This window comes from Balaenoptera musculus, chromosome 8, assembly GCF_009873245.2.
Source record: "Balaenoptera musculus isolate JJ_BM4_2016_0621 chromosome 8, mBalMus1.pri.v3, whole genome shotgun sequence".
In the NCBI taxonomy this organism is placed as follows: domain Eukaryota; kingdom Metazoa; phylum Chordata; class Mammalia; order Artiodactyla; family Balaenopteridae; genus Balaenoptera; species Balaenoptera musculus.
The window spans coordinates 299,789-318,989 of record NC_045792.1 but is presented as its reverse complement, the minus strand read 5'-3'; the positions used below and the strand labels follow the sequence as shown (position 1 = coordinate 318,989).

At 63.2% G+C, this 19,201-nt stretch overlaps 1 protein-coding gene across 4 annotated transcripts in view; it reads left to right on the top strand.

The window, feature by feature from the left end:
* GLB1L2 (galactosidase beta 1 like 2) overlaps positions 1-17,563 on the top strand; it is a 40,195-nt gene extending 22,632 nt beyond the window's left edge. For 3 of the 4 annotated variants that reach the window (XM_036862014.1, XM_036862015.1, XM_036862013.1), the window contains 11 exons: positions 659-751; positions 3,406-3,487; positions 6,927-6,997; positions 9,696-9,780; positions 11,448-11,585; positions 12,068-12,148; positions 12,522-12,628; positions 13,160-13,300; positions 13,522-13,593; positions 13,848-13,926; positions 14,733-15,591. In XM_036862014.1, coding sequence (XP_036717909.1) covers positions 659-751; positions 3,406-3,487; positions 6,927-6,997; positions 9,696-9,780; positions 11,448-11,585; positions 12,068-12,148; positions 12,522-12,628; positions 13,160-13,300; positions 13,522-13,593; positions 13,848-13,926; positions 14,733-15,154 — 1,371 coding nt within the window. In that variant the 3' untranslated portion in view covers positions 15,155-15,591. The other variant, XM_036862012.1, reaches the window with a different exon arrangement.
* The last annotated feature ends 1,638 nt before the right edge of the window (positions 17,564-19,201 follow it).

Below are 19,201 nucleotides of genomic sequence, written 5' to 3'. Positions count from 1 at the left end.
TGACTTTAGATGTTCTATCGTATTCCTCTGCCTGTAATCCTTTGCCCCCAGGCATCCATGGGTTTGTAGTCCCCCTGAAATGTTTACATGCTGTGACCCATCACTGCCTTCTGCAGCTTCCAGCCTGAGGTCCAAACTATGCCAACATTTTCTGTCTGATCTCCAAGTCAGATGAGACAGAAACTAGTCCCCTGGGGAGCCTACAGACAGCCCAGAACATTGCAAACAAGTTCCATCTTGCTCCTTCTGTCCTCAGGGAGGGAACTGGAAATTGGGATGCGTCCTTTTGACTGCACCATGCTACGCCAGGGAGGGGGTGGGACAAAGGTGATCGAAACCATGGAATCTCCTACCGTTTTGAACATGTCTTTTTCTTGATTGGGTATTCACTCATTTGCTTAAACATTTGACTGGTTTCCAGAGCGCCTATAAAGTTATTTCAGTCAGTGTGCAGTTGTTTGTTTGATGTTTCCATAGGGGAACGAGGGCCTGGCGCTTCCTACTCCCTGTCTTACTGACACCACTCAATTATATACCAAACCTTTTGAGACTTGCACTTTCTAATGGGTTGTTTTGCTATAATTGGCAATAAGTGTGGTGACATTAGCTAGTATGGTTCCCACTGCACACTCAGCTTCTGATTGTTCTCTTTTCCCAGTACAAGCATGGAGGACCCATCATTGCTGTGCAGGTGGAGAATGAGTATGGTTCCTACAACAAAGACCCTGCCTACATGCCTTACGTCAAGAAGGTAAGAGTCAACTTGGGTCACCTCTTCGTGGGGTGTTCTGGGCTCTGGTGCGATGTGAGGGTCTGACGTCACCCAGCACCATTTATTAACTGGTGAATCCTTTCTCCAGACATTTATTCCAACAGGGTCCTCACTTATTTGCCCTCTGTTGGTTGAGTTTAATGGGGATCGCAGTACACATGGGGCTGAGAATAATGGAACTACCTTGATCGAGGGTGATGGTTGGAGGCCTTCCTGGAAGGGTGGGTTGCTGCTCTCACTCCAGCACCCAAAGCAGCTGCCCCACTGTCGGCTGCACATTGGCTTCATCTGGGGAATCGTTTAAGCTCACTGTGCCCAGGCCATATGGCATCCCATTAACTAAGGGTCTTGGGGGTGGAGCTCAGACATCTGATTCCAGCATGTGGGTGGCTGGGAGCCCCTGACTGAGTGTGTGGCAGAGAAGGGAAGGGCAGGCCCAGGGCGACACTTAGAAGGACAGGCTTCTGCTCAGAGGTGGTTCCTGTCACTTGGTGGATGAGACCTGGAATAAATGCATTCATTTTTTTCTAAACCCCCACTTCCTCTTCTGTGCAGTTGGGCTAACAAGAGGATTTGCCTCTCCACAGTGTGCGTGTAGGGAGGTTGCAGACGCAGTGCTGTTCCAGCATCCAGTGAGCAGTCAGTAAACAGGACCGTGATGTTACAGGAACACCGGTGTTTTGTACTTGGAAGGGTCGACCCCCGTGTGAGGCGAGGAAGCTTTAAGTGGCCTCAGTGACTCCACTAATTTAATTAGAGCTGCTCTGGCCCCTGGTGTCCTGGGTGGCATCCCTTCTGCTGTCACAGGCAGAGTTGTGTCCATCTGGAATTCCTTTAGTCCCTGCAGATGGCTTGTAGGTTCTTACCCACTCTCCCCTGCCCCCCGACCCCCCGCAGAAGCCCCCTGTGTAGGGGCAAGTCTGTCTCTGGGGAGGGTGGTGTTCCTGAAGCTGGATGGGGAGAGATCAGTCCTGACGGTCAGGCCCAGTCACACCCTGGCCTCCTCCTTGGGCTTGGCTGGAAGGATCCCGGCCAGGGCTCAGGCCAGGAGGACATCTACTGCCCCAGCACAGCCCCCGAGACTCTCCTCGGCTGGGCTTCCCCAGCAGGTGCTCACTGAATCTCTGGGCTGCAGAGAAGGAAGCTGCCCCGCTGGGGACGAGGGCAGCCCCGCAGGGACCTCCCCTGCCCAGTCGTGACCCTGGTGTCTGGGAAGGGGTGCATGTGAGACAGGTGGACAAAGGGACGCCTGTGTAGTCCCAGATGGACGGCCTGTCAGAGCCGCTCAGCAGAAGACTGCAGGGCTGCGGATGGAGGGGCCGGGACCCCCAGGGCAGCCCACCCCTCCCTGCGTGGGGCCTCGCTGCAGCCACGTGCCCGGGGAGACGGGAGGGGCGCCTTGGAGGGTGCGGATCACAGGACGAAACCGCAGCGGGAACGCGCGTGGTGCTGGGGCCGACCGGTGTCTTTCCCCTGGGAGCGGCGGCCGCGGCTCAGGAGTGATCACCATCCTCACTGAAGCCCCTGGGAGGATGTGCTCCTGAGTCGTGCGCCGCTTCTTCGCGGCCCTGCAGATGTGGGACTGTCTGCGTAGGATGGCCACGGGCAGGTCACTCTGCCCTCTGAGCCTTAGGGTCACCACGCGCACAGCAGGGGCGGGAGCGTCCTTGTCTCGGCCCTGTGGGGAAGCAGTGAGGTGGTCGACACAGCCCAGCTCTGCCTGGCGGGTGGCGGGTGCTTGGGGGCAGCGACTGTCCCTCGCGGTGCAGGCGGTCAGTCTGTGCCCCTAGGAGATGGACATCGTCCAGCGTGTTCCCCCCACCGCCCAGTGCCGTGCATGGGGGGCCTGAGCAGGGTCTGCCGAGCATCGGTGACGGGCTGGCTGCTTCGATCCTGCGTTGCCTCCCCCGACTGAAGTCCTGAGAACGAAGGCCTCTCTGCTGCGTCCTCACGGCCTCCGGGCGGACGGGAGCCTTAGTCACTGCTCACTGCCTCACCTCTTTCCAAAGGAGTTTGGTTGAAATAAGCAGTCTTGTCATAATACCTGAGGAAGAAGTGTCGGGAAGGTGCCCTTGCTGGGGTTTCTGGTCCGCAGGCCCCAGGCCCCGTGCGGAGCCCGACGGGGATGGACCGGCTCAGGTGCGCACCTGCCCGCCAGCTCTGGACGCTGCAGCCCTTGTCTCTGAGGCTCCTCGCCCTGCAGTGAAGTGTCAGGTGTGAGGCTGACCAGGACGGTCTGTGCAAGGCGCTCGCAGGGGCGCCCGCGTGATGGAGATCGCTCCTGAGCCGCGGCCGCCGGTCGGCCCCAGCACCACGCGCGTTCCCGCTGCGGTTTCGTCCTGTGATCCGCACCCTCCAAGGCGCCCCTCCCGTCTCCCCGGGCACGTGGCTGCAGCAAGGCCCCACGCAGGGAGGGGTGGGCTGCCCTGGGGGTCCCGGCCCCTCCATCCGCAGCCCTGCAGTCTTCTGCCTGGCGGCCTCGCCGAGTGCCTCTGACAGGCCGTCCATCCGGGACCAGCAGCCAACGGCCCGGCGCCCCTCGGGCCTGACAGCCTGCCGCGCGGTGGGAATTCAGTGTGTGACGTGGCAGGGGGTTGAGGAACAACAGCTTGACTCATGTCACTCCCCCACAGGCCTTGGAGGACCGGGGAATCGTGGAGCTGCTCTTGACCTCAGACAACAAGGACGGCCTGAGCAAGGGGATTGTGGACGGAGGTACCCGCCTGGAGGCTGTGCGCAGGGATGGGGACGGGGGACGGGACGGCGGCCTGGCCTGCCTGCGCTCGCCGGATGGCCTTAGCCACAGAGGAGTCTCTGACGCCTGTTCTCCTGTGTGCGCGGGGCTGGGCCCCAAAGCTCAGGGCCTCGGGGCTGGAGGGGCCGCGAGAGGTGGGCTTGCGTGGCCGAGTCGCTGAGCACCAGGGACGCTCAGGGCCCTGCAGGACACGGGGCAGCGGACACGGTCCTACAAAGAGGGCCGGGCAGACCAAGTGCCGGGTGTCCCGTGGGGACAGCTCACTCAAGTCCTGCCCGGGGCTGCGCGGCCCACAGCGCCGGCCGGTCATCTGGGCGGCGGTGTCCGGGGGTGAGCACGTGGCCCTCGTCCCGCGTCCCCGTGCCCTCGCTCCACCTCTCTCCCTGTTACTGTGGACGCCCCCACCTGGCACTGCTTCCGGGCCAGACGCTCCCACCTGGAGCGAAGCCCTTTCTCCTGCCCTGCCCACGTCACCCGATTTCCCTGCCCTGGGTCCTTCCCGCCCGCACACGCCTGTGTAGCTGTTTCCTCCTGAGAAGCCCCCCGACCCGTTCCCCGCAGAGCCGTCTCTCTCTGCCCCCGCTTTTAACCACGCTCCCTGCGTCCACGCTCACTGGCTCCCTGGCCCCTTTCCTGCTGTCTTAGGTCCTGTGATCATCTCTCCGCCGACACCACCCTTTTCAAGGTCGCAGTGACCTCCACCTGACACATTTAAGTTGTCGTGCTCGTCACCTCTGACCCGTCCGATGGGGCCTTTGGTCTCTTCTCACTGGCCGTCAGGGGCACCGTTTCTCCGACCTTGACCTCGGGCAGCTCGGTCCTGTTCTTCTCCCGACAAGTTTCCCGTCGTGTCCACGCGGTGGCGCTGTGTCCCCGTGGCGGCTTCCAAGGCTCCCCGCGGTCCGCCTGTCGGGGTCGGGTCAGGGCCTGGGAGGGGCTGTGGGGCTTCGAGTCCTGCGGGCAGGACCCTCTGGAGGCGGGAGCACGTTTTAGCCGCCGGCGTCCGCAGAGGGGGCCTCCTGGGCTGCTGGTCCCCACGCCCCGTCCCCCGCAGGCCCTGCTTCTTGCCCCGACCCGGCCCCTGCCCCACGCCTGCCGCCTGGATTGACTTTGTTCAATTAGTTAAAAATGTGATTACAGGAAGGCTTTCACAAGGTGTGAAAGTAAAACCTTAGAGATGCTTCTGAAGAAACACCGCGTAGCCTCCGCCTCCCCTGCCCAGGAGTGACCATTTTGAGCTGTTTAGCGTTCCGTCCTGGCTCTTCCTCCATGACTGTAAATCCCACGCAGAGAGCTCTGTACTTAGGGACGTAAAACCCTTGTTCCGGTTGAGGGCTCAGGTCTCTCCTGCCACCCTCGCCCCACGGCTTTCCTGGGGCGGCCCCGCCCTCACGCCCCCCGCCCTCCGCGGCCCTCATGGACGCGATGCTCGGGGCCTACGTTTCGACACGTAAACGCGGCCGGGCGGTGCGTCCGGTGTTCTGGACGGTGTTTGTGGTCGACTCGCTTCCAGTGTAGTTATCTCATTGATTTTCCTTTCCTTTTAAGTTCTTTTCTGTCCCTCCTTCTCCCTGTCTCTCCCTTAAACAAACACTTTACCAACAGCTTCCTAACCCCCGTCATGGTGTTTTCAGGTGCCTCTGTGTGTCGGATTCTGATCCAGTCCGATGGCACCGGTGCCCCACTGTCCCCAGCCTGATGGCAGCCCGGGTCCCCTGGAGTCCCACGTCCTGGGACGTTGAAGCCGTCGTCCTGTCGTTTTCTTCGATCCGCTGTCGCTGCCAGAGGACGAGCGCATCCTGTTGTGGGATTCGGCTTCAGGGTGTCTCTGTGGGACCCGCCCCTTCGCGGATCTGACTTGGACAGTGTGATCCTTGCGGTGGCCTCTCCCTGCTGTGCTGTCCTGTCTCTTCTCTGGTTTGGTTGTTTGTGGGTCCGACGTGCGTGTTGCCCCTCTGAGCTGCGTAGCTCTTGAGCATTTTTCTGTCTTCGCCGTTTCCTTCTACGTTCTGGGTGACCGCCTTGACTTTCTTCTCCCAATCCTTCCGTTTCCTGCATCTCGTTCTTCTTGGATACATTTCTTTTCTCACAGCGTACTTGCTAACAGCTGTGACCAGTGCCCCCCGCTGTGGGGAACCAGGAGTGGGGTTTGGAGGGCTGTCTTTGGCGGGATTGACTCCGGAGGGGAGCCCTTTGGGCCGTCATGGCGGGGATCTGGGGGCAGGAAGGGGCAGGAACCGCCTCCTGAGCCGTCCTCTTCCCGCAGACCCTGGTGCCCGGGGCCGCCGCGCTTGGCTTTCCTGGGGGGCTGGCCACGGGGCGGTGGGGAGGCTGGAGGGGGGCGTGAGGCAGGGTCCGCGGGAGGCCTTGGGCTGGGGTGGGTGGTCACCTCTGCAGGCTGGTTACAGACCCCCAGACCCTTTTCAAGCTCCCGAGCTTTCCCTGAACGGTGGCCTCTGCTGTGTCTCCCGCCCCGTTCTTTCTCCCTGCGGCCCCACATCCTCATCCTTCACCTGTGTTCACCGGGCTGTTGGGGGGGTGATGGGAGCAGGTACACTGGGCTCCGAGGTTTCTGCCGGCTTGGTTCAGACCTGCCCGCTGTCTTCAGGGGTCTCCACTTTAGGTGAGGAGGGTCTGGATGTGGGGTCTTACCCATATCGGGTGGGCCTGCTTCCCAGCGCTGTGACTTTGAGGCAAGTTGTTTGGCCTCCCGGAGCCCCAGCTGTCGTTTGTTTGTCTCTAATCACTGGTGATCGGGGCTCGGGTCCGACAGGAGGGCGTCAGGGTGGCTGGGCGGCCAGGCTGGTCCGGTGACCATCCCGCCTTCCCGGGCGCAGCAGAGCTCAGGTCCGGCCATGCGAGACCCTCCGTCCGGGGGCAGGAGGCGGACAAGGAGCCTCAGAGCCAGCTTCTGCTCCGGGGTTGGCCACGTCCATGGCCGTGGGCAAAACATAGCACATCTTTCTCGGGCGTACCTTTCCCTGGTGGAAAGCCATGGAAAATATTGCTGGGGTGGGACAGAAAACTAGCTTTCATCTGAGATGTAAAAGGGGAATCTTCACTTAGATCGTCACCCAGTGCCGGAGGCTGGAGGTGCAAAGTAAAGATCAGACTCTGGGCTCCTGCAAGGAGTAATGAACAGAAGTGCACTCTGGTTGTAAAAATTCCATAAATCGAGCACAGATGCTTAGCAAGTGGATCTCTGTGAGGTCTGTGCTGAGTGGTGGAATTTCCAAGATGAACCGGCTAAGTCTCCTGGTGTCAGAGGAACTAAACTCTGGTTGGAGGTGGAAGGTGGTGTCAAGATTAGTTTATTTGCAGGTGAGTTGAGAACGGTCAGGGGAATTCTGAGTCCTCCTGGCTTTTGGGTGATAGCTGTTTTCTCCTTTCCACCTGCAGCGCTGGCCACCATCAACTTACAGTCACAAAACGAGCTGCAGTTTTTAACCACCTTTCTGCTGAGTGTCCAGGTAAGTCAGGAGGTGAGCTGAGCTGAGCCGTGGTGTCAGGAGCTTAGCTGGGCTGGAGGGCCTCTGGGCCCAGCCTTGCAGCTCTCGGCCCCCCTTGCCCCTGCACGGCCCACGCCGCACCCGTGTGGCCTGCCCCTGGCGAGGGAAGCAGTGTGACGGTTGCTCTGAGGGGTCACTGTGTCAGCTGGTGCTGGGAAGTGGTTTCCAGCCTCCTGAGAAGGGGCCCTTTCTGAAGCTCTAGGCGGGTGTGCTCACAGAGGCCTCTTGACTAGAGTTCTGTGGACTCAATTTGGCCCCAGACGGGCTCAGTCTGGGCCCTGGGGATCGAGGGGAGAGACACGTCCCTGCCCTGTGTCTGACCGTCACTGGTCAGGCTGCTCTGGGCCCAGAAAGACTGCTGTCATCTGCCAGGCGGGGGCCTGGTCCGCTCAGGCCAGAGGAGAGCGGAGCGTCCGGATGTTTCTCAGCATCCATGGGGCTGATGGGAACTTGCAGTGAAGTCCTGTTTTGTCGATTTCTCCTCTCCCCTAAGGGGAGAGGAGGTCCAGCTGAGGCGGCCCATTGGCAGCATGGAGGCCGCCTTCGTCCTGTGTTATGTACGGGGCCTGGGTGCCGCCCTGAGGCCTGCACCCGGCGGGGCTGTTGGAGGGTTCGCTCCCCCCACCCCAAGGATAGACGCCGGCAGGGGTGCTGGGGCGCCTCCTGTTCCGGCTACTCCTTTTTTAGAGCAGAGGTGGTGTCCAGAGGCTCGGCCACAGGAGGCCCGCAGGGCAGTGTGACGCCCCCAGGGCTGAGGGCCACCATGTGCTGCTGTTTAGAGGGACGGGCAGGGGGTGCCCAGGAGGAAGCAGGATGGGGGGGCCCGGCGGGCTGCTCAGCAGATAGGGGGCGGCAGCGTGCAGGTGGGTACAGGCCCAGCTCCCTCCCTCCTACCCACGCCCCGTACCGCGCTTGCTGGGCGTGGGTCCGCGACCACAGGCTCTCTGCCCTCGGGGAGTTTGTGACCCACTTGGAAGAGACGCGTTAGGTACGTAGTTGCCCAGGGTCTGAGTAGGGTCGTCCAGGACACGGGCGGCGCTGTGACCCCCAGCGTCTCTTCCCTCTTCTGTGAAGTGGGGATCGTGCTGCCACCTACCCATAGGGCCGTGTGCGGGTCAGAGGGGTGATGCGTGGAGAGCCCCTGGAAGAGCCATGCTCCCCACGGCGCCCGCAGAGTCGTCCGTGGAGAGGTGGCCCCAGGCCGGCCGGCCTGTCCACGGCGCCCGCTGCTCAGCCACGTGTTTTCCTCCAAGAAGTGGCCGTGGACTTGTCCCTCTTCAGATCAGAGGCCCCTGCAGATGGTCACTGGTGGCCCTGCCCCGCTTCACTCAGGGTGTCCGGCTGCGCCTTGCCGGCCCGGCCCGTGTCCAGTGACGGGAGCCTGGACGCGGGTGTCTCTGGGCGCTTCCCAGGGCCAGGCAGCGTGTGCTGAGGGCTCCAGGTGCCTCATCTCGTGTGACTGTCCCAGTAGCCACGTGACGGGCCGCCGTGTAGCCGTTTTACAGTCGAGGACACAGACTCCAGGACGGTGTCCCCTGGCAGTGGCAGGTCAGGGCATGTAGCACAGTTGGTGCCGAGCCAGCCCTGAGCCACGGTGAGCTGGGCCATTTGGTGGACGGCTCAGCCCAGCCCTCAGGTGGGCCCCTCGGGCCCCTCCTGGCACTGGAGGCTGCTGACCTGTGTGACTTAGTGACCCAAATGTGGTACGAGTGTCCCCTCGGGAGGTAGGCAGCCCTAAGAAAACCAAGCCCCGGGCCTTGCTAGAGAATTGTCGTGACTTGTGTGGCCTCTCCCATGGCGTGGTCGGGCCCTTCTACTCAACAGGCCCTGAGCCTGCCGCCCCCTGGGCGGGGCAGCGATGGTCTGTGTGCACTGGGCCCGGACGCCAGGCCGACAGTCGCGGGCTGCTTGGCGCGGGAGGAGGGTTCTGTGGCGCGGAAGCTGCGGGGCCGCCGTCGGGCCAGCACCTCCCCCGCTGCTTCTGTGCACGTGGGCAGAGCGGAGCTGGGCCCGGGCCTGGCCGCTGCGTCCTGGGGGCAGTCCTGTGCAGCCTCGGGGTGCCGAAGCAGTGTTAGACCTTCGAGCGTCCTGGCCGAGGTGGCGGGGGGGGGCCGGGCTGCGGAGCCTGCACTGTGGAAGCTGGAGCGCCCTCATGTTTTGGTCCAGTTTTGCGTACTTCTGTTGAAACCAAGCTAGACCTGGGAGAGGGGCCGCTCCACAGCCCCCTGACTCCTCTGGCCAGAGGGACGCAGCATCTGAGGGTCTGTGTCCATGGTGTGGCTCTCAGAGACGGGTTTCCCCGGTAGAAAGTCCTCCTGCCCCGAAGAGGACACACGGGGCTAGATCAGCAAGCCGCTGTCAGGACTGCAGGTCAGGTGCTGCGTTCTTGCGAAGGCTCACCTCAGGCAGGTCCCCGGGTTCCCCGCCAGCGCCGCATGCAGCACCGAAACCCCATTAAGGCCCCGGGCCTGCTGTGCCCACTTTGGTAGCTCCATCCACCCCCTGCCACGTGGCGGCCGCACTTGGAGGACCAGCCGGTGCGGGTGCCCTGGGGGCTCCCCTGTGCTCTGCTGGCAGCGGCCCCGAAGGCCAGGTGTGCAGCCAGGGAAGGGTGGGGAGGATGGAGGTGCCGGCTAACTTCTCACTTTGTGGTGCGCAGGGCGTCCAGCCCAGGATGGTGATGGAGTGCTGGACGGGCTGGTTTGACTCGTGGGGCGGCCCCCACAGCATCCTGGATTCCTCAGGTGGGTGCTTGTGGGACCCCCGTCCAGCTTGTGTGCTGGCCTCAGAAGCAGGAATAAGTTCCAGATAAGCTGCTCATCGACGTGAATTAGCTGAGGGTGTGGGGCTCCGGGAGTCTCTGCGTGTACAGTCAGCCCTGGGCGTCCAGAGCTGTTTGTCTTGACAGGTGACACGAGCGGTCAGACACAGCTTTGGGGTGTCTCTGTAATTGCTCTGGAGTAATGCATGCCAATCGCAAACGTCTAGCCAATACAGGACGTGTATAAAGGAGAAATAAAAACCCCGGAGCCCAGAGCAGACGTTTCGATGTGTGTAGTGCAGGCACCCTCTGTCTCTCTGTCTGCCGCCCCGGGTGCACGTGCAGGTAGAGGTGAGGGCCGGTGAGGGCCGGTGAGGGCAGGTGTGGGCCGGTGAGGGCAGGTGAGGGCAGGTGTGGGCCGGTGTGGGCAGGTGTGGGCAGGTGAGGGCAGGTGAGGGCAGGTGTGGGCAGGTGAGGGCAGGTGAGGGCAGGTGTGGGCAGGTGAGGGCAGGTGAGGGCAGGTGTGGGCAGGTGAGGGCAGGTGAGGGCAGGTGTGGGCCGGTGAGGGCCGGTGAGGGCAGGTGTGGGCCGGTGAGGGCAGGTGTGGGCAGGTGAGGGCAGGTGAGGGCAGGTGTGGGCAGGTGAGGGCAGGTGTGGGCAGGTGAGGGCAGGTGTGGGCAGGTGAGGGCAGGTGTGGGCAGGTGAGGGCAGGTGTGGGCAGGTGAGGGCAGGTGTGGGCAGGTGAGGGCAGGTGAGGGCAGGTGTGGGCCGGTGAGGGCCGGTGAGGGCAGGTGTGGGCAGGTGAGGGCAGGTGAGGGCAGGTGTGGGCAGGTGAGGGCAGGTGAGGGTGCGTCTGCTCATCCACCTGCCTGTTCCAGTGGCCCAGCTGCCTACACTGTGCGGTGTGGATTCCACCCCTGTTCTGGAGAATGCAGAGAACCCCCTTGGGCCGGTGGCGTACCCACGATCTCTTATTGATGAGGACCTGGGTGCTTCCAGGGTCTGTGCTCACGGACCCCGTGCAGCGGGTGACCCTGCGTGTCAGTTTGGCTCACCTGGCGTGTCTCCCTGCAATAAGTTCCCGGCAGTAGCCCTTCTTCCTTCATGCGGGTTTGATCTGTGTTAACTGAACTGCCCTCCAGGAAGGGGACAATCCTCCCTCCACTGTTTAACGAGATGCCCATTCCCCACAGATTCATCAACACCAAGTGTTAAATAATGTCAGCGTTTGCTGTCTGATAGGTCCTTGTTTAGGTCTCATTTCTTTGACCAGTGCCGGGGTTTTAAACTCTATAGAGATATGTATTAACCATTCATATTCCTTCTCTGCCGTTACTGTCTGTGTCACGGGCTCATTTTCCAGTCCAGGTGGGGCGGGGAGGTGGTCAGAACCGTGTCTCTAATTGGGTCTCGCCAGCTGAGCGTCGCCGGCAGGTGGGTGGGCCTGAGCTGCAGCCCATGTGAGGTGCGGACTCGCCTGGGACTTGAAAGCAGCTGGAAGCCGGGCTCTGGGGCCGGGGTCCCGTCCCCCACCATGGACTGCGGTTGGGTTTAGGGAGACCTAAGGACGGAGCTGTGAGGGGGACCTTGAGGGGGGCCGGGCTCACGGCGCCCCAGGCCCCAGCTCCGTGCGCCTTTCTCCTCCCACAGAAGTTCTGGAAACCGTGTCCGCCATCGTCGACTCCGGCTCATCCATCAACCTGTACATGTTCCACGGTGGCACCAACTTTGGCTTCATCAGTGGAGCCGTGCACCTCCAGGACTACAAGTCCGATGTCACCAGCTACGGCAAGTGCCCCCGACGCGGCGCCCCACACCCATGCCTGGGCTCTCGTGGGGCGTCCCTCGGGGACAGCGGCTGGCACCTCTAATGTGAAGGCAAGGTTTTGTCTGGACGGTCACTTTTAAGCTGCCAGGGCCGTAGGAGACAAGCCAGCTGACGTGCCTGGGCCTTTGGATGCCAGCTGGGGAGGGGAGGGGGGCCCAGGCCGGGAGGGGAGGCCCTCGGGTGGGGGTAGCCCCTCCCCTCCTCAGGGCCCTGGGATGAGGTGACCCTGGCCCCTTGCCTGGAATGTAGGGTCTGGGCAGTTTGGGGGCACTCGGTCGCGTCTAGTGCGTATGGTATTTTGACTGACGGCTCACGTCAAGTGTTCTGCCTCCCACGTTGCTGGGGCGAGGACCCCGCTGCCCCGCCAGCGCCCGCTGTCTCCGTTTGCCTCCACACTTCCGTCCTGGGGGCTGAGGCCCGTGACACGGCTAGTGTCTTGCAGACTATGACGCGGTGCTGACGGAGTCCGGGGATTACACGGCCAAGTACACGGGGCTCCGGGAGTTCTTCGGCTCCATCTCAGGTACCTGCACGCGCAGGCACAGGCCCAGCTGGGCGCCGGCTGGCTGTTGCTCTGCGACCCCAGGAGACTTGCTTCCTCTCCCCCCAACCCCTCATCCCCCGCCTCAGCCCCAGGTGATGCGTGTGCAGGAACGAGGACAGGCAAGTCTGAGCGACTGTTCTCATCCGAGTTGGGGTCTTGCCGGCTTCACCTCCTCCTAGGTGTCAGGGTTCCTGAGGATGTGAGCAAGCCCCTGCCGACCTGCCTCCTGGCCTCGCCTTCCTGGCGGGGTCTCGGCGGGCCGGGAGGGGCAGGAGCTGGGGCGGCGGAGGCTGGAGGCGCAGCGACTGTTGGGGTCCCTTTGGGACGGCCCTGCCGTCTGCTTGTGTTGCAGGGGCCCCTCTTCCTGCCCCACCTGACCTTCTTCCCAAGACGGCGTATGAGCCAGTGATGCCAGCTTTGTACCTGTCCCTGTGGGACGCCCTGCCCTACCTGGAGGAGGTGCGTGCCGCTGGCGGACGGGCTGGCCCGGAGGAGGCGAAACCCAGGTCTCCACCGCCTTGGGCTCCACTCCCCAACCTCAGAGCTCAGAGGAAAGAGGACAAACGCATGTGGAGAAACAGGAGGGATGGAGGGACGAAAGGAACCAGAGGAGGAGCTGGGAGCACAGCGGGGAGGAGGCAGAGAGGAGGGAGGAGGCCGGGCGCATCCCCCCGGTGCCAGCTCAGGGCTGCCGTGGTGCAGAGATGACACTGGTCACAAAGGGCCGAGGCCACTGTGCATAGCCTGCCTTCTGTCCTTACCACATGCCCTCTGTCCCTGTCCCCGAGAGCCTTGCAGACTCTGACGAGAAACCAAAATCAGGATTGTGGAGCTTGATCATGTAATAGAAGTCAAATAGAAAAAACGTTCCGCCCCCGCCCCTTCCCCTCGCGTGCTGACCCCCGTGGGGGCTGCCGGCTCCCCGCGCCCCCAGAAGGCGAGGCCGCCTCTCTGTGCTGAGCCTCTGCCTCCCGTCTCGTGTCTGTGCAGCCGGTCACCTCGGAGAAGCCGCTCAACATGGAGAACCTCCCGATAAATGGGGGGAATGGGCAGTCTTTTGGGTACACGCTGTACGAGACCACCATCACCTCTTCTGGCATCCTCAGTGCCTGTGTGCGGGACCGGGGACAGGTAGGGGCGACCCTCTGAACTGCCGTGACCCACCGCACACCAGACCCCTCCCCTGAGGCTCTCACGGGCAGCACCCGTGTGTGGAGATGGCCCATCCCCGCCGGCCGTGCTGCCCGCTGGAACCTGGGGCCTTCGTTTTGCCCCGGCCTCTGAGCGCTCGGCAGGGACCCCCACGCCTGCCCCCTGCTGACGCGGGTGGGTCTTGTCTGCTCCTTTGGCAGGTGTTTGTGAACACGGTCTCCATAGGGTTCCTGGACTATAAGAGGAAGAAGATTGTCATCCCCTTGGTCCAGGTTTGTCCCGGGGGTTGGGAGGCTGGTGCCAGGCACCTCCTGGGCAGGTGCGGCGGGAGGCCTGGAGGGAGGCCTGGACGAGGGGGCTGCTCGGCCACAGAGCTGGGGGTGGGCGTGGCTTTCTGATGAGCAGGGACCCCCACCCCGTCCTCAGAGTTTAGGGAGAACTGGGGCTCCACAGAGAAACCCCAAGGGGCAGCTGTGACCCGGTGGTCGGACTCCGGCTTCGTCAGCGCCCTCTGTGCTCCCAGCAGGGGTTCACGGTGCTGAGGATCTTGGTGGAGAATTGCGGGCGAGTCAACTACGGGACTAATATCGACGACCAGCGCAAAGGTGGGTCACAGCACACGCGTGGCTGTCCCTTCTCCACAGCAGCACCTGCAGGTCATGGAGGCTGATGTCATAGGCAGGGCCACGGGGGCCCATCGGGGGGAGGTGGGGTCCTGGAGGCCCCTGGAGGGAGGTGGGGTCCTGGAGGCCCCTGGAGGGAGGTGGGTCCTGGAGGCCCCTTAGAGGGAGGTGGGTCCTGGAGGCCCCTGGAGGGAGGTGGGTCCTGGAGGCCACTGGACGGAGGTGGGGTCATGGAGGCCCATCGGGGGGAGGTGGGGTCCTGGAGGCCCCTTAGAGGGAGGTGGGTCCTGGAGGCCCCTGGAGGGAGGTGGGTCCTGGAGGCCCCTGGAGGGAGGTGGTGTAGGACCCGTGCCTTCTTGGTTCTTCACACTGAGTTTCTGTTTCGATCCACCTTGGAAACCTCTCGGTGACCTCACTGGTGGTGGGGAGGAGGGCACAGGATGTAGACGAACAACATACATGCTCTTGGGGGCCCTCCCCCCGGGAACATCCCACTGGGCTTCCTGAACCTCCTCTGCTTGAACTTGCCTCTTTCTTATCATCTATCAAAATGTGGGTGGTTTTATGTAAGTTATGAAATAAGACCTCGGACAATAAATCCTATCCCGGAGGAAGCCTGGTGCCCTCCTAGCTCTCGTGGCCGTTTGCTTCTGTCACCTCGGGGAAGAGCTGTGGCCCAGCCCCGGGGACTTCCTGTGTCCTGGGAATGTGCCCCTCCAGAAGGGCCTCAGTGTGCTTCCCCTCCCCTCCGCTCCCCTCCCCTGAAAGCCCCCCGGGTTCCTCCCTAGGTCTCAGCTTCTTCCCTGAGGAGCTCGCGGTGCTGGCCACCCTCGCTTCCTCTGTTCTCCTGGGGGCAGAGAGGATGGCAGCCTGGCCCTGGTCGCAGGCCCTGCCGGAGGAGTGCAGTCCTGTCCTCTGGAAGGGTTCAGGGTTCACAAGTCGCAGACCTCCTCTCCAGAGCCGTGTGCACCCCCTACACCTGCACCTGCAGTTCAGGAGGGTCTGCAGCCCTCTGAACACCCCCAGCCTGTCCGGGTTGCCAGTCTGGCGACTCAGCAGCTCTGTGACCGAGAGGACGCAGGACACGCAGTGGGCCCCACCCCGAGGTGCTGGGAAGTCACTGTTCAAGTGTGTGCAGTGCCTTAGCCTTGGGTGTCCCGGCCATGGTGCTGTGTGTTCACAATTTAAATACTTGAAAAAAAACCTTTAACGCTGGCTTGTGTAGAAGATTTCTGGCTGAGTTACTAGGTCTGTTTCGTCTCGGACTCCACTGTACAGGCCTCGAAGCTAGGCTGGAGCCGCTGTGACCTCTTGATCACACGTGTCCTTTTGGCCTCCTTTCATGGTGTTGGAATTCTCAGCCCCCAGAAGGGAGCGCCCCCCTCCCAGGGGCCAGAGGCTGACACTGCCCTCGGGCACCTCCTTCCCTGCACGCTGTAGGGCCTGGCAGGCGCTGCTGTCACTTGCTCTCATGGCTTTGGGGCTGCAGGGAAAGGTTTTATGCGTGCAGAGAGCCCCCTAGGGGTGCTGGCCCTTCAGCAGGAGTCCTTTGTTGAACTTTCCAGAAACGTTCCGTGTATGTGCCCAGCCCAGCCGGTGGGTCAGCTGTCCCCCCACCGTCGGCCTCGCTCAGTGTCTCTGCCTCGTCCCCCCAGGTTTAATCGGAAATATCTATCTGAATGATTCTCCCCTGAAAAAGTTCAAAATCTACAGCCTGGATATGAAGAAGAGCTTCTTTCAGAGGTGGGTCCTGCCCTGCGCAGCGTGGGAGCAGCTGGACGGCCTGCAGGAGAGCCAGGAGGCCTGAGGCTGCCCCAGGCTTGGTGCCGCCCCGCAGCCCTCCCCCACGGCCTGAGAACCGGAGCCCGAGCGCCCCCCTCCCCTCCCCCTCCCCCGGCTGCCACTGCTGTGCCGGTTCACAGGGCGGGGAGGACCTGAGAAGGCGCCCCCCACCCCTCGTCTTCTGCCCTGCGCATAGGTTCCACGCAGACAAGTGGAACCCTCTCCCGGACGTGCCCGTGCTCCCTGCTTTCTTCCTGGGGCCGCTGTTGGTCTCCTTCTCCCCCTGTGACACCTTTGTGAAGCTGGAGGTTTGTAGCCCCGCCTGCCAGGTGCTCTGGGCTCCGCTCCTTGGGCCCCAGCCTGGTGCTTGGCCTCGTGGAGCCCCCATACCACGTGTGCCCGGAGGGTCTCCCGTCATGGCCTCCCTGGGTGCGGGAGGGAGTCAGAGCAGAGGAACCACCTGGTGGGCTTCTCAGGTCCGGGCTCCGGTGGTCCAGTCTGAGCCCGGGTGCCCTGCCGGGGCTCAGCACGAGAGGGAACGGGATCCGGAGCTCACCGCCCGTTACCGAGCGGCTGTTGGAATGAGTCTGGTCCCTGGGAAGCTGAGAGGAGAGCTCACGGCCTGTGTGCGCCTCTGCCTCCCGTGTGACTCTATGTTCGGTGGTTTATGTAGTCAACTAACACCTCCCCTCCTCTGCTTAAAGGGCTGGGAGAAGGGGGTTGTATTCATCAACGGCCAAAACCTTGGGCGCTACTGGAACATCGGGCCCCAGGAGACCCTCTACCTCCCAGGTGCCTGGTTGGACCAAGGCCTCAACCAGGTGGGAGCACTTTTCCTGGGACCCCTTCTCATCCCTGCCCTCCCTGTATCATGGTGTTTCTCCGGGGGCCCTTGGTGGGCAGGGGAGGACGGAAGTTCTGGCCAGCCCCTTCCGAGTGGGCCCCTGCTCCGGCTCCGAGACAGACTGGCCGTCTCCCCAGGTCATTGTCTTCGAGGAGAAGATGGCGGGTCCGGTGGTACAGTTCATGGAAACGCCCTACCTGGGCCGGCGCCAGTACATGAACTGAGCGGCCCCCAGGCCTCCCGGCGGGGCGGCAGCAGGCCCTCCCTACTGACCGCGGGCCGGCCTGCTGCTGCCCCCTCTGTCCCTCCCCTCGGGAGCCAGGCCTTGGCCCTGCCCACGGCTGCAGTTCAGACCCTCCCCTGCAGAACCGGAGAAGTGAGATGGGGGCGAGGGAGGGCCCCTCCCTGAAGAGCTTCCCGGCTCTGTGGCTGGTGCCATCCGACTTCGCTGCTCCCGCGGGCGGGGTGGAGGGTCTGGCTGGGACCGTCCCCCGTGGGGTGAGTGGGGCACAGCTCCTGGACAGTCTGCTCCTCTGAGTGTCCCTGTGGGCCCTGTTCCTGAGCTGGGGGGCGCGTCACCATTTGTGGAGGGTGGGGGCACCTGGGCCAGCCTTCTCTGCCATCCAGGGAGGAAGTCGGTCAGGTGGAGAGACCCCGGCCCCCTCCCACCCCACTCGGATCGCCTCTGACGGTCAGGAACGTGGGCCTTACCTCCCAAGACAGCGTGTTTCCCTCTCATTCCGCGAGGGGCAGCGTCAGCCCGGGAGGAGAGGCAGCTGCTCCGGAGGGTCCAGGAGGCCGCGGGCAGAAGGTGTGGCCGCAGCGGCCTGGGCAGGAGTGTTGGGGTCCTGGGGCCCCGCCCTGGGCCAGGCGGCGGGGGAGGGGCAGCCTTCCTTCCAGTTGTCCATCCAGACCCCGGACAAGCCCCCCCGGGATGAGCCCCGGGTTTGGGCTCAGGTTCGCTGCCTTGAGTTGCGGTAAAGCCACAGAGTTGCATCCGATCCTCCTTGGTGGTGTTTGTCTTATCCCGCGTGTGCCGGGCACACGGCTAGCCCGGCCGTCGCCGTTCCGGTGTGGTGGGCGGGGTGGGGCCGTGCTGGGTGGCCAGGAGTGGCATGTGCACTGGCCCCGGCGCTGAGTGCGTCTCCCCGGCGACGTCTGGATCCTCCTGCCACAAACGGATGGTCTCCAATCGTAGTCCAAGGGGACGAGCTGATCCCTCCGGGAGTGGGGGGACCGGGTGGGGAACCGCAGGCTGAGAGCCTCCCAGCGGCGCCCTCCTCCCCAGGGCGGGAGCCCGTGCGTGGCTTAGGAGGGGTCTGCACAGGGGCAGTGGTGCGCAGCCCCTGGGCCCAAGAGCGGAGCTGGGTCAAGGGCAGACGGTCACAGGGGGCTGGGCCCGAGGGTCCCGCTGGGGGCAGAGAAGTGGAGCTTATTGAAGCGAGCCTGGTGGACCACGGCTGGGGGGCCCCGTCCCTGATCTCATCCAAACTCACCAGCTCTTCCTGTGCCGCCGCGAACGGGGAGCCTGGGGCTGAGCGGTGAGAGCGGGCTCTGTGGACGGGGCCAGCCTGGGCGCCGAGCCACCCTGCCTGGCTTATGCCGCATCCCACGAAGCGCGTGGGGGGCTTCCGCTGGGGAGTGTGCACGGAGCTGGGGTTTGAAAGACGCTTACGGTGACGCCGTCTGTGTGATGAAGAGTCCCCTGGCGTGGCTTTTCCGCACCCACCTGCTCACAGACGCCCGGCCCTTCCTGGGTGAGGTCCCTGGGCCAACCTGCCTGCCCAGTGGCCCCAGCTTCCTGTCCAAGCACCTTGGCAGGGAGTGCCCTCCTCATCACCCCGGCCTCTAAGTGCTGGGCGTCTCAGGCTGCTCCCAGGCCGCCTCTGCCCTCTGCCTTCACTCGGTGTGGAGGCCTCGCCCACGGGCCTTGGCAGCAGTCTCCACACTCGTTCTCTCCCACGTTCATCCCCGTCGGGGCTCCAGGCACCACCGTCCACTCACCTCCCCTGTGAGTGTAACAAGCACATGACCCCAAACTTACTGTCACATTGTCCCCTGCAGTCTGCCCAGAGCAGTGGACACGGTTCTTTTCTGTCTTGGTTACTCGTGGCTATACTTGTACCTCACGTCCAGCCCATCAGCAAACCCCTGACCCGCGTCCAGAGCCCGCCCGCTGCCCTCTCGTCAGGGCTGCACCTCGTCCGACTCACCGTTGTCTCAGGCCGCCTGCCTGTGTCCTGTTTGTGGGCAACACAGGAAGCGAGCGATTCTTCTAAAAGGCCGGTTAGACTGGGTCCGTCCTCTGCTCCAAACCCTCCGACAGCCTCTCTTTCACTCCCTAGCTGCAAGCTTCGCCCTGGTTCCAGAGCAGAGTGTCCGGGCCCCCTGCTCCCACCTGTGACCCACCCCCCGCCCCCAGTCAGCTGCCCTCAGTGGCCTGTTAGCTAAGCGCTCTCCCGCCGGGGGAGCTTCTCTTTCCTGGACCCAGTTCTCTGCACGTCTGCTCGGAGGCCATCTGGCCAGGGACGCCTTTCTGACGGCCCAGGTGGGGTGCCAGCACCTCCCCAGCCGCACTCCGCCCCGCTTGCCGCATCCGTCACCTTGGAATGATGACGGCTGTCCGGAGCA